The 15,527-nt window shown below is 35.0% G+C and overlaps 1 protein-coding gene across 1 annotated transcript in view; it reads right to left on the reverse strand.

Annotated features, from left to right (window-relative positions):
- Positions 1-15,527, reverse strand: part of TRDN (triadin) — a 226,517-nt gene that overhangs the window by 150,668 nt on the left and 60,322 nt on the right. The window contains 3 exon segments of the mRNA XM_064415775.1: positions 1,215-1,274; positions 3,974-4,030; positions 10,727-10,777. Coding sequence (XP_064271845.1) covers positions 1,215-1,274; positions 3,974-4,030; positions 10,727-10,777 — 168 coding nt within the window.

Consider the following 15,527-nt stretch of genomic DNA (forward strand, 5'->3'; position numbering starts at 1 on the left):
ATTGGAACTTTCAAAAACTCATCTGGCATCACTGAGGTCTTTGCCATTGGCTGGAGGAGCAGCAGCCTTTCTAGGGCCAGTTATCCCGTGAAAGAAGATAGTCAAGAAGAGTCATACTTATTTATATTGTTATTTATTTATTTATTTATTTATTTATTTAATATATTTATATCCTGTAATTTATTGCTTTATTTTGGTTTATGGTTATTTTTTAGCTTTCTTGTTTGTTACTTTGGTTAGTTTCTGAAGGATTTTCTGAACTCCACAGAACAACTAACAGTTTTTCCAGCTATGAATGATTAAGCACTATAATTAATTACAAATCTAATTGCAGTGACATTATAACTAATGTTCTTTGGGGCTTTTTGTTTGCTTTTAATTTCCACCTTACAAATTGAAATTAACTGCTCTGTAGTTCCTAGATTTCTGGCTCAGGTTCCAGAATACACCCGAGTTGTGCAGTAGTCACTGAGTAGTGGGTAATCTGAAATATTCTCGTGTGGGTTGTGATTTGCTAAATTTTTGTGATCAATGTGTGCACAGTAACTTGTCCATGGATGTGAAGAACTGGTATATGCATGGGCTGATGTGCCCTCAGGTGATCTACAGGGATTGTGTGTGGGAAAACACGCAGTTCTCTATTTGAGTACAATGTATGAGATTATCCTAGGAACACAAAAATGTATGCATGAGCATGGAGCTGGTGTTTAAAAAGACAGTAACAACTGGGGAAGATAAGCAGTGCTAGATAGCTATTTACTGCAAGTAACTACTGAAAGAGCTGCTCCTGGCCTACTCAGTGGCTGTGCAATGGCCCTATACAGTATTTTATTTAAAATGCTTTTTTTTCCATATGGACTTCCTGATTACCTCTGTGAAAGGGCTGTCAGGTGCCTTTTTCTTGGATGACCATAGTCTCTTAGCAACCATTCTTATTGCAAGTGTTGGAAATACTCAGTGATTATCATAAGATTACACTAATCCAGAGTACAAAATATATTATCTCCTTCCCCAGAGACCCCAAACCAACAAAAAACATGCAGAAGGAATATTATATGCTACTTAGTGTGTAAGACTGCAAAGTTTTTTATTATTTCATTCTTTTTATTAATAATATTTCATAACTCTTTTTTATCAATTCAAAGGGATACATAAGTGGAAATTGAGTGGAAAATTAGCTTTAAGGTACCTCCTATTATAAAATAAATAATTACCTGCATGCCTTTCCTTTTTTTCAGGTTTTTCTTGTCTTTCCAGTTTGTCTTTACCTGTCACTTAGAAAGAAAGAGTTATATACATATACCCAAAAAAAAGGAAAAAAAAAAAAAAAGAAAGAAAAAAAGTGGGAAAAATAAGAATTTAAAACAATTTCACCAAGATAAGCCTTAGGATACTAAGTGGCAGAGTGTGTTACTGCTGAGCTGCCCCGTGCATATTTTTCCAGTGTACATCATACTGCAGGGGTGTGAGCAGCCAGCTCTGGCTAACAAGTTACTGCCATGGTAACATGCCTCAGCTGTTTGCTGCATAACATCATCTCTTGCAATTGTCTGTCAGTTCCAGAAGAATTCCAGAAAACTGTTGGTTACTAAGGCACAGCTCACAGTAAATGCTGCTGCCTGTGATAGGAAGAGGGGTCCACCTTGGCCACCCCACACTCTGTCAGACTCAGGTTGTAAAAACCCTGGAATCAATCTCGGAGCAGAACATGTACAAATGATACATCTGTGACTTGCCAGCTGGCTTGAAATGGATAACCAGCAATGGATATGGATGGTCAGTAATGGATACAGATAGCAAGTCATGGGCACTAACTGAGATCAGTCCCTGGCAATGACAATCCCAGAACCATAACTGGATATCCAGTATGGGTAAAGTAAAACCAACATTATGACAGTGGAAACTGCATTATGCTATCCACTCATTCATAGAACATTTTCCACTTGCTTTTCTTAGGATTTTACACCATAATGTTCCAGAAAACAAAAAATAAGCGTGTGGGTTTTAGAGCACTTCTGAAAGAACAGCTGTGAAAATTCAAGTTTAGCTTAAGTCTAATTCCTGTGGAGATTTAATCCAAGTTTAGTAAAATTCCTTTTGTCTAACATGAGGAGATAAGAAATTTCTTTTACAGTACCATGAATTCCATATGTAACCGGATGCAAAAGAAGAGTGGTTGACAATATTCAGGCTTCCACATTTTTAAGCAATATAGTGATAAAATACTTGAGAACATGGCTGACATCTCTGACTGAGACACTGCTAAGTGACTGAGACACTTCTAATTACTGTCTGTGTCATTAAATAACTTTCTTAAACTTCATCCCAGAAGTTGATTATAGATTACAATAGGATGCTATTTATATTCTCCGTTACCTTGATCTTGAAAAGGCAATGTATTTAATGTAGAAAATGAGCAGCAAAAGTACAGGGATGCAGTCTCTAGAGTCTCCCAGTCACACTATAATGAAATGGACCTTAGAAAGGCACACATTCATAGTCTTAGTTTTGAAATTTAATGTACAGTCTGAAAATAATGTTTATTAGCACTGTGAATATAGAGAATCTCTACACACAATAGTGTTTCCATAGCAGTTTTGGCAATAGTTCACTAAATGAAACTAATAGTTCACTTCAAGAAAAAATACCACTAGGTAGAAAGAATATTAATAGGATTTATGGCAAGCTAAGGCAGTATAATTGTAATTTTTTTTTCACTGGCTATCTGAGCTTGGCTGGGATAATCTTTTTCTTGTTCTAAGAAACTTAATAAAACATTAAATATTGTTCTCCTGTGAAATCAAGTTGAAGAGTTCCACAGGTTTTCCACATTATAACAGAAGTCTTAAAGATAAATTCATGTTTTAATATGGGACATTATTGCTTTTGCTTTGTCATTTTTCCAAACCCCAGAAAAAATGTTCCATGTTATCACCATTCTATTTTCTACTAATAAATATTCATTCTAAGAGACACCTCAATTTACATGCCTGCCATTTACTTCTAAAATCAGTCTTGTTAGCTCAAGGCACTTTGAATTACTTATATGAAATGGAAAAGCTCCAATCAGAGACTGTTATAAAGGCCTAGTCAAGCACAGCTTTCAGGAGTTTCACCTTCACTTGAGTTCTTGGCCTGCATATCTCTGCTGTGGCTGAATATTTGGTCTTCCCTTTTCTTTTTTTGGTAATTCATTATGGCCTGTTTTCCAGAATATTTTTCTTCCTCCAGCCCAAGACTTCATTAGCCACAAGTTAGTGCAAAGGACATATTCTCAGAAGAATTAAGTGTTTTGACAAGTAGGTGCACTCCACCAAAATTCTATTTTGCTAAAATATCCTCACAAAAAGTAAACTGGACGGTGGCTGTTGTAACCCAGAGCTAACTCATAAGTTGTGGGTGGAGAGTAAGCAATATCTTCATTCTGACAGCAGATCTGTAGTTTGTTGTTGGCATACACCACCAGGAAATTATTAAACTCTCTCTAAAACCTCTCCCCAGTGTCTCTGAAATTAATCTGGAGGAATTAATTTTTCCTTTTTTTTCTTTTTTTTTCCTTTTTGTCTCTATTTTAAGAAGCTTTCCAAAGCAGAATGTCTACATGGACCATTTCCAGTATGTTATAATTTACGAATTACATTTTGGTGCAAAAAATTCTTAAGGTCAAATAATATTCTTGGATTTATTCAAGAAGAATATAATGGACGCCAATTTGTGCTCTAGGTACTTTCTACATAACTTACTAGTACAGTAAAGACTTATTAATTAATATCTGAATGTAATTTCAGTTTTCTGTACAGTGATGAATTCGAATTGTTTTTAAAAACCTCATTCTCCTTCCAGCTGGCTTTCACAACACCTCCTCCATCCTTAAATATTATTAGGATCTACAAGAACAGTCTAAGAGTCAATAGATTAGACTATTTTGAATCACTGATAAAAAGGCAAGGAATACCAAAAGCTGAATACATACCCTTTGGGGGCTCCTTCCTCTCAATTTTTTCTTGTTTTTCAGGTTTGTCTCTGTGTGCTGTTACAAATAATAAAAAAATAAATAAACCCCAGCTCACAAAAAATATGTAATCTAGATGTGTTAAGCACACTTATTATCTCATGAAAGTGATCAAGGAAAAGCATTAATAAACCCAAATAATGGATTTTAGCTCTGAGTCACAGGTACTTGATGATGTATAGACCTGAATATCAACATTTATTTCTAGGTCCAAGAGAAATATTTTCCTTGAATAAATCTTCAGATATCAGACTATATTTTTCTGAAAGAAGTGATTATTCAGCAACCTCAATCTAATCTGTCCTTTCTCTTTTGGTCCCATTACACAACCACCCTGACTCGCAGATTTCTGACAGAGGAATTTATTTTCAGCCCTTGACAGCATTGCTTTCTATTCTTAACAAAAAACCGGCCAGCATATTGCTTTCTATGCTATTTTTTTCTTTATTTTTAGCTGTCACTTCCGTCACAGGATGGATTAACAAGAAAATATCTCTTTTAATCAGAGTGTAACCTCAGGAAGAGCAGCTGTTCAAAACACAGCCGACTCCATGTCCTGCAAGAGGCGGGCAAACATGAGTCCTTATAGACTCTCTTGCCCACCTAGGTCTCAGACCATCTTTTGAATGGTTCAATCCCACATACTAATGATTTTATTCTTAGTAAACCCATACTACTAAAAGACTAGCATTTAATAATTTCAGGGAAATATTATTTTCTTTTCTGTACCCAGGGTTCTGGGAAAAAGTAAAACAAATTCTGATTAGAAGACAGTGAGCTTTATAAACAAGCACATTATGCTTTTGTGTCCATTCATTTAATCAGCTTTGCAGTGAATGCCATTTCACAAAAGTGCAAGCACTTTTTTGTTGGCGGAGTGTTTCCACATTAAAAAGCATGTTGCAGTCATTAACACTCAGTAAATTCATTATGTCTTATGTGTGTTTGGATTATCCAAAATTCATTTTCAGTCATAACAAGTAAATTGGGATAACAAACAGCCATACAGTTGAAAAAGATTGAAGAGAGATATTTCAAGCCTTTAAAGAATGTGGACAGAAAATTTACACTAAAAAACAGGCTGTGAAGAAAAAAGCAGCACCATCAATGTATTATTGGATGAATTATAGACTACAACTCATTCAAATGTTTTAGCAGATCTAGGAGCATACCGAGAAAAAAACATTCTACAAACTGAATAATTTTGCAGAAATTGTAGCATGCTTTTACGTCTTGCATTTGTATTAGCAGGTGCTGGCTCTGTCCTAAACACTTTTGTCAGTTTTGGCAGGACCAACAGCAGTTTCACAAACAATGGCTCTGTGATGGTCAGTGTGAGTGAAACCTGAGCTTCTGCACATTCAAACAAAAGCTCTTGTAGTCTCTATGCCAAAAAGTACAGCTGAACTATGCAGAACAGATTGATAATCAGAAAGCTTGTTTTTATCCACAGGGCATCTTACTTGTGTAAGAGAGATCATTGTAGGTTTTTAAAAATTTGTTGTAGTTTTTCCATAGCATATCCTTATTTCATGATTTGAGAAAAAAACCCCAGACAACAACAGGAAAGCAAACCAAAAAACCCAAAAGAAATCAAAACAAACAAAACCCATACCCACACAGCAAACCCATAAAATGAGCCTAACTGAATTGAATGTCAGTAGACCTGAAAGTGGACAGAAAAATCCAATTTAAATTTGTTGCACATCCTCAAAATGACGCAAACAGCAAAAATGCAAGGAAATACTAATATTTTTTGGACTACAGCTTAAAACATGGAGAAGGGATCAGTTGGCCCCTTCTTGAGAAAGAAAAGTAACTTGATGTATCTGGGCAGGGAGCCTGGAATGTGGATAAGCAGAGACCAGGCTGGCATAAGCATAAGCTATTTTTCTCTTCCCAATTATAGGCTGAAGGTGATCTCTGGTTAGTTTGAGAGCCTTATCCTGTGTGTTGATATCCCCATAGCCTCAGAGGTTGCTAATCTCAGATTGTAATATTTATCATTACCTCTTATGGGCACTGTCAGAGCTGTGGCTTCCCTTATTTGGGAAGGGCAGGTGCTGCCAAAAATTAAAGTGTTCATGTTTCAGGGCTGTGATCACTGGCCATTTTTGACTCTTCAGTCACAAGACCAACAAAATCCACTGAAGCTTTTGTTCTCACAAATTTAAATCTGATATTTCTTAGCATGTTAACTCTCTCCCAAAATATTTTTATGTTCAAATACATATGTAGTTATGAAAGGTCTGTCATAGAAAATACATTACTCTCTACAGATCATTTCCATATTTTGTCACTTGGATATAATTTTCTTTGTCAAGGGCTTAATACACACTCTTTCTCAAGCCTAAAATTCTAGGTGCAAGCATTCCATTTTAGAATTAGCCAGGCTGGCCATATTGCCATGTTTCTGTGAAAAAAAAAAAAATAGAGTTGATTGGATTTTATTTTCCATTAAGAAAAATAGGGGAAAAGACACAAACATACAAAAATTATTTTAAGGCTACTTACGCACTCTTAAACTGAAAAATGTTGAAACAAAAACTGTTCATTCAACTTGAGTTCAACCATTTTATTAGCTTTATGACGCAATTTGTAGTTAAAAAAATAACTTCTTTTATTGATTTTGCTACTAGGATGCTGGTGACATCCGTAAGAAAAAATAACAACTAGACTTAAAATCAAGTAGATTTATGGCAATTATGGAAGCTAAAATTTTTCCACAAATTAAAAGAAATTTTCTTGGGCTGCCTTGCAAATGCCAAAAAAGTCATAAGCTCAGACTGAAGTGTTATTAACATTGGAAAAAATATAACATCCCAACCTAATTTTCACTAACCTAGATTTTGGAAATTGCTGAAACATTTTTGCATGTCTTTGAATAAAAATTCAGCCTGAGGCAAAAAGAGGAACATGGGAAATCTCATCCTAAGTGACTAGAGTGTGATAAATTTATAAATAATCTAAAATAGAAGCTTATAATGGAAAATTTTAAGGTAATTTAACAATGTATTCCAAACTTAATATTGCTATCTATTTCACAGAAAAATAAAAATAAGAAGTGTCACATATATGTGAGAGGATTTTCCTAATTTCATTCATCATAGATTTTATTTGCATCAAATTGAAGACATAGTGGAGTGGGACATGATTTAGTTTTTTCTTGGATAAAGTTCTCCAACAAAGACATTCCACCTTCCAAAACAGAAAGTGTGAAAAGAAGAGGTGTAGCAAGGCACTGCTTCCATACCTAAGAGAAGCAAAAATAGTTTCCAGCTGAGTAAATCTTAAGTCTGCTGCTTAGTACAAAGCCAGGTGATGAGTGCAGTGAGCATGAAGCAGAGATTGCTTGCTCCAGCTAACAGACTAAGTGCTTCTCTACAGAGCAGCACTCTCAGGAAAGTTAAGATAAATGAACTAATACAATGAAGTTAGAGTGCATTAGTCAGAGAGCATTAAATCTCTGCCTAGATGCTTTGATTTGGAAGCAAAGCAACTTTAGATGGCTACAACTTAATTCTTCCTGAAGGAACACTGAAGAAAAAAAGAGGTTGGTCTGGAGAGAGGCACAGACTCCCAGGTCCAAATACATAATTTAAGGAAACTATGGCTGTGTTGCCATCTGTACCATGTTCTCCAGTTTAAAGTTAATGCAGACATAGTTGTAGCTGTACCTACAGGTCAGACAGACTGTCTGTGTACAAAATATGATTTTTAGTTTATTAACATGGTGAAATTATGTGGGTTTCTAGAATACTAGGATTTGTATGGTCTAGCTCTATTTATATATTTACCTGTCTCAAATACTTTTTCTTCCAGCTACAGCAAATTAACCATCATTACATTGTTTTCTTGCATACATTACCTCAACAGAAATGTATTAGTGAAGTGATTTTGGGAAAAGCCACACAGTAAATAAATGTTTTTCCCATTCCTTCTCAATGCCTGCTTTAATTAGAGCTATTCCCCATAAGTGCAGGGCCATTTATTTCACTGGTGAGATCAGTTTTCCATCAGAATCAGAAATTGTCATTGGACCTTCCATTAGACAGAACTTCTGTACTTACATATACCTTTATCTCGATACTTTTTACTATTGTTCTTACTTTCTGCCAAACAATGTGTAATTAACTCTTATTGGTAGTAATAGTAATAACAATTATATCACTTGTTGTGGCATTTACATTTTCTGAAAAATCGCTTTGCCCAGGATTTTTCTCCTGGGAAGCTGAGAAGCCTCAGAGAAAAAGGAAAACAATTTTTATCTCATCTGCTTCTTCTCTGTTTTGCTCATGTAAAATGTGTTTAGGGATTGTTCACTCACAAGTGATGTTTCATTGGTTTCTGGTGTGAGTTATTTTGACTCATTGGCCAATCGATGCAAAGCTGTGTTGAGACTGGAAAGAGTGATGAGTTTTCATTATTATCTTTTTAGCATTCTGTAAGTATATTGTCTGTATTCCTTAGGTATATTATAGTTTAGTATCCTTTAATATAATATAGTATCATAAAATAATAATTTAACTTCTAAGAACACAGAGTCAGATTCATGATACCTCCCTGCCATGAAAATCCCTGCAATACAATAACCTATTTCTTAGACTCCAGCAGCAACTCAGTCCTGCAAAACCTATCTAGAACACAATATCTAGATGCTCAGGAGAGTTGTATACGGAAAGATTATCAATCCCTTGTGCCTCTGCTGGCTGATCAAGCTCCTGGTCATGCAGTCCAGGGCAACGGCACTTCTGAAATTACTAATACCTCAAATACCAAATTGGAAGGATCCTTATTTGTAGTGAACTTATATGTACACGTTATCATGAAATAATTTGATTTCAGGGCTCTTAAGTTTGACCAATGGTTTTGTGAAATTATTTCTCAGAGTATTTCTTCTTTTCAGGATTAAATTTGTTACAATAATTGAAATAGACATTATTGCTAGTAGTTTATCAAAATATTTAATTAAAAGCAAATTTTAGGGCACCAGTTTGCCTGGCTCTCAATACTGTTTGACTCTTTTAATTTCAGTCACTCCCATCTGGGATTTTTATTCATTATAACTGTTCCTCATATTTCACTTCAATCTTTCAAAAATGAGGCTTATAGCTTGAACTCCCTTGTAAATTGTGGGACTGGTATTCACAGGATTTGACTATTCAAAAAACTACAATTAAATTACTTTTAAAACTCTAGTGTTCCCACATGTTGGGCAGAAGACAGAAATGTTTTTTCCATTTCCAGCTATTAAAAATATTCATTTTACTTCTGGATTTTTTTCTGTTAAAAACAATAAAAGACTGTATTTGTACATATTTCCTGAAAGGACTTTAGAAGGTGACAGTAAAATTCCCTAAGGTTTCATGCCTTTTTCACACTGTAGACAGAGGCCAGATAGAATGTTTTCTCGTCATTGTGCCTCAATGTACATGCTGCATTGTTGATATTAAACAAAAAAAAAAGCAACAAAATATAGAAAAATATATTGTTTTGTGCTTCAGCAACTGATTGTATAACTAGAGACTGCATTATCAGGCACCTAAATAATGGGACTTGACTAATGACACCTGAACACTTTTTTTTTCCTGGCATCTTATAATTTCTTTGTAATAATTTCTGCAATGTTAATATTGTTTTGTGTAGAGAAATTGATTTTCATATAGATGAAATGGTACACAAGAGGCTGTTTGGTCAAGATTGCAACATCATTTGTGTCTTTAGATTACTTTGCTTGAAAAGACCTTAACTGGGATCCTTGCTAATGGATCTGAGTTCATTATTTCCTGGCTTGCCCATTGGTACCCTAAAAAAATTCATTTTGGTAAAACATGACTTATTAAGTAGTTGGGAAATAGTTCTAGGCAGTCCAGATGACCCTGATTAGCAGAGAACTGGAGCTGAAAAACACTATAAAAATGTTTTACAGAGGTGTAAAATGCTATAAAAATCACACTAAGAATACATATAGAAATGAGTATAACTGCATGAGGGAGGGTGTATGTGTACACAATATTTTTAATAAGCCTTCTTCTTGATTCCTTCTGCCACTATGAAGCTGAGCACTGGTGTGTTAGAAGGATGCTCATGAAGTTTTATGTGGCCTAGCCTTTATGGAAGAGCTCTGTTAGGCAAAAAGCCCCTTCAGATATGCCAGAAAACACCTTTGTTTACATGACCTCTGAAAACCAGTCCAAACCAGTTCCTCTGTGCATTTTCAGAAACTGCCAGTTATAGGAGATTAAACAGAAAAAGAGCAGGTTCTTAAAATGAAAGTTTTTCTTATCTCTGATACACAGCTGGCTCACTCTTAGCTATGACTTCCTAACTTGGATGGCACCCACTGGCCTATAAATTTATTTTTTTCCTTGCCCAACATACTTCATGCCTTTTCCACCAGACGAAGTTCATCAACACTCAACTTTCTTGCACCTTGCTAGAAAAAGGATTTCTGGAAAAGTTTGGGCAGGAGAATCTTATTATGAATGTGCATTTTCAATCTAGCTACACAAGCATAAAATTATATTTTTCTGTTAATGCTAAGATATACATGAATTTTTGATCATTTGCAGTCTGTGCCAGCTGATCTTTGAATGCTTCTACGATACAACAGGAACAGTTAACCAAGTTAACAAACAAAAATTATGTAGTCAACTAAGACACTGTATGTTACACAAATATATGCGGACAAGCAGACAAAAAAAACCCAGTTACCCTTTGCTGGTGTTCGTTTTTCAGGTCTCTCAGTTTTCTGTTTTTGAATTTCTGAAAAAAAAATACAATGCATATCTGTCAATATTAAAATAATTTTCACACACAAAAATATCACATGCATTCTCATATTTAAAAAAAATTAAAAGTGGTTAAAATATTATGGCTGCACCATGGCTTTATCACTTGCATAGTCAGAGTAATACACAATGTATTTCAATTTTATATATATACACAGGCAATATATATGGATAAAAATCACAATATTAAGTGTCTTTAATAATTATTCTGTTTTTAATTGAGCTGTACAAATACTTTTAAAGGAAAGAATAGCTTTAGCTGATCTGTAATAGGTATACAGTAACACATGCTGGTCATGATTCAGAAAAGCATTATTTGCTAAATATTTTTTTGTATTTATTTTGAGTTGTTTACCAAGACTAATATTTTATGCTTTTCAAATTACCTTTGGAAGGAAAAACTGTTCTTTTCACTACATTTTCTAAAATTTTCAAAGCTCACATACTGAATTGGTATCTCCAACACACAATAAAAGGTAGACTCAATGCTCTATACAAACTGCAGAGATAAAAAGTCCCCAGGTTAGGGATTGTTGTCTCAGAGAATGAATCATTTTGATCATGCTGTACACCAAAATCTGAGAACTGTCTTCTTAGAGGTGGAAGGGGTACAGTATTTATCTGCCTTTGTTATACCATTACTTTTGAACAAATTTTCAGTTGTAATATTGATAGTAAATTACTGTTATATACGTCCATATAAATCTTTTTCCTACTGTCCTTATTTTGTCAAAACCAAGATAATACAAAAAAATGGTAAAATGCTGAATTTTTGAAAAAGCAAATTAAAATTAAATCAATGTGCTTAGACCTCTTTGCACACAGTTAAAGAAATTTAAAAATCATTTATTTTAGATGTGCAATAAAGTCATTAAGACTATAGAGAGTGCCTGGGTTATCATATTGTGCACATATTTCCTGCAGTAGGAAACCACTCTAAAATACTGTATGAAATTTGTTTTCAACAAAAGCAAATGCAAATCTCACTAGATTCTGTGGGAAATGGCTTCTCGTGTTTCAGTGTTACCTGTGCTCTGCAGGGTCTAAATATCAAGAACACTGACCCCAAAATTAATCCAACAGAGGAAAAGCTGTGCATATTACATCTCAAGTCTAAGAAGCTACTCTAATGCCTATTGAAGGCAACTGAAATATTTCACTTACAACCTTAGTAATTTTCTCAGGATACACATTGCCAAAGAAATCCAGTAGGAAATGGAATTTCCCCTCTCCAGATATTTAGATAAGTCCTTGAAAATAATGCAGAATGTTTTTATTGTATAATATTTGGCATCTGAAATAATTTATTGTGTGTGGTTTGCAAAAACATAGCTATTCTATAGCATCAGGCCATGTTATCTTCAGATAGAGAGAATATTTTTTCACTGAGATAAAGAGTAACAAAGGGTAAAACACAACACTGTTAACCACTAATGTATGGAAACATAACTAAGCTAATTATATGATGTCATTAGGCTAAAAGAAGTTTTTATTCAGTGCTCATCTTGCTCTTTTCAGCCTGGCTGGCAGTTCATTATAGTTCTATAAACCTCAAAGGGTGAGAATAGAAAGAAATATACTCTTCTGATTTACTGTGTTTCAGCTGAGCCTGGATTATTTTTCTTTATGGGAGGATATTTTATCAACTGAGAGAATCCTCTTTCTGGATTTTCAAACTTTTCCCACTTGTTTTGCTTAAATGGCTACATGGTCTAGTTTGGGTAGCATAAGTGGTAGGAATGGTGCAAGACAGTAACAGATGGAAGATTGCTCCCTAATTCTGGGCACATCTGAGCAGTTTTCCATGCCACTGCCTTCAAACACTGACTCAGAGGACTTAAAGAGAGCTGAGTCACTTCCTCTGCATTGCAACATTCTGTGGAGACATATCTCACCCAGTTCAACAGGTCACCCTACATACAGAGATGAATATGAATAAATCATATTCTTCAGGCAGAGTCACACAGACACATATTCCTTGCTTGCTTTAAAATGCCTCAGCTCTGCTGCATTTCTACTATGTATTACATGTCTCATTACAGAAAAGAGGCCTATTTTTCTTGGAAAAAAAAGTATAAAATAAGAATAAATCCTCGTTGTTTAAAAAAAATAGTTTTAAAATTACTTTTGATTTAGGGACATTACTGCTAGTTTGACTGGAAAATATGTATGGAGCAATGGCTCTAAAGCTGGTTATTTAAATCAGGCTCACACACAGGCTCACAGCAAGTGAACCTTGCTTCAAACAAATATTCCAGTAAGTTGCACAAAAAGATACCTTTTTAGACAGCCACATGGAGAATCTCATCTAATTTTCTACTACAACTAGGATACCACACATCACAAAGAAACATACACAAATTCCTAGAAGTGAAGTACATCTTCTTAACACACAAGTGTGTGCATATAGACTTCTACACGATGCAAAGTGTCCCATAATTAAGGTCTCTTCACAACTTCTCATTACAGTCTGAGCCACCATAAAAAATTGCAGCCTGGATCACATCAATTCTGACACATTACATCCCAAATTTTCCCAGTACAAATAAATCTAGTCGTAATATAAGCTAAACTGAATCAATTTACAAAAGAGAAAATAGTAACTATTTGTTAATTTCAAAGTATTTAAAATCAGGATACACATTAGATTACTGGAGATTTTTTGTTGTTGTTTTATGAGAGTTCTGATACTCTCTGCTTCATCTTTTTATGACAAATAGCTTTAATTTTGTAGTAATCACATCATATCTTATTGCTGAGTTGACAAAGTGGTTGTAATATCATAGAAGACTTACATGGCCAGTTTAAAGCAAGTAATTAATCTCTATCAGTGTGACGCATTGTTAATAAATCCTAAATATTACGAATTCATGTTTAGAAAAATGACAGAATCAAGCAGCAGCAAGGATAATCTTTGTCACCACAGCAACCATTCGGATTCTTTATGAGATGATAGCACAGTTTATTAAATTATTGTAAAGGAATATGTATTTTAAAAGCTGTATTTCATTGTTTGTTTTCTTAAATTATTAGGCAGACATGAAAAATTATGTTTCCTTTTGTGTTGCTTGAGTTTTGAATAGATAATTATTTCCTTAAATATGGATACTGCTTGATGCTAATTTCTCCAGACCTCAGGTCTCGTGCAGATATACAGAACATACAGGGCGATTATTTTATATAGGTCCAAGAAGGAAAACTAGGAAACTTCTCACTGACCATTTCAAGATGCTGAAAGGAGACATACTCAACTATATTGCTGTCAAACTGATTTATCTATGTCCTGTTGACCCAAACCAGACCTTACCAGTCAGCTGAGGATCAGTACTGCAGGAAGATTTACTGGAAATCCCTGCTGAACAAGAGAGTCTGGGCAGCAGCTTCCCCACCCCTCACCCAGCTAATTTTCATTAACAGCAGTTGACAGTGTCTAACGAGAGCACAGCACTGGCTGTGCACTCTGGCTCCAGGAAGATCAGGATGGGAGAAAATAATTTCAGTCCCTTGAATCTCTGTGAACTAATGGGTCACCACTGTGCAGGTTTACATCAGTGTGAATGAAGAGCACAGCCCCTCATGCTAGGGCATGAGGAGGTTCTCCTGGCTCCTGGTTCTCTTCCTTGTCTGCCTTTGCGTTTCTGATATTGATTTTTTGTTATGTCCTTTTTTATAACATAACAAAATGGATAGCAATATTCTCAGCTATTTTAATTTTGTTGTATTAGAATAACATCTATGAGCCTTAGCCTACATGAATTACACATGGAGCTATGACATGATATAAAGATCTCATCTCTGTAACACAGGAGTTCAGACTTAGAGGGATGCATTTCTTCTCTTGCTGGGAAAGCACAGCCTTGCATCTTGCTTCATTAGAGGATAAAATGGTGAGTAGCATTCTGGTATTGTGGAAATAACACCTACACCTCCCCCTCCACTGAGTTTCCATGTTACAGATGAAATATACCTTTAAAAAAATCCCCAAAACCATATTAAAAATGTCCATGATATAAGAGACAAAGTCAGGGAAAAAAAAGAGTCCCCATTTGAAATACAAGAATTCTTTACCCAAGGTAACCCAGAAAGTTAGCAAAAGAACTGGGGATTTACCTCTGAACCTGACATTCCACATTACCCTCCATGCTTAAAGCCAACCTGTTACTACTTAAATACTGGAGTGAAGAAAGAATGTAGTTTTAATATCTCTTGTGTTTTAAAGGTATAATAATTCTTTATGAAATCAGAATAGATTTTTTTTTCCTAAAAAATTTTACCAGCTGGTCATCTTTTTCATCAGCTGTTACAGGTAACACAGCAATTTACACCTTCAGTGCTTTGACATTCTCTCTCTTACGAATATCTAAACGTGAAAAGGAAAATTAGTCCAACTCAGAGTCTGGTGAGCCAGAGGTTAATAATTTGCTTTTGAGCAGCTAAAATCCTTACAGCTATTGCCAGCAATTTAGTGGGGCTATATTCTAGTTTATCAGGACTAATTGGTAGCAGGCAGCTGATTATCCTGAAGAGTTGGTGGAAACAGATACTGAGGGCAAGGCCAGAGTGAGTGGTGTTAAGAGCTTTAGAAGATGGGAGAGATGTCATTTCTAATGTGTTTTTAGAAGTTGTCTTTGTGAAGAATTGTAGTCTACTCTCTTGCTGTTGGTATCCTCAGGAGAAATTTGCAATTGTGCAGCTGATGTCTATTTTTAATCTAGATAGTACCA

Source organism: Passer domesticus, chromosome 3 (assembly GCF_036417665.1).
Source record: "Passer domesticus isolate bPasDom1 chromosome 3, bPasDom1.hap1, whole genome shotgun sequence".
NCBI classification, from domain to species: domain Eukaryota; kingdom Metazoa; phylum Chordata; class Aves; order Passeriformes; family Passeridae; genus Passer; species Passer domesticus.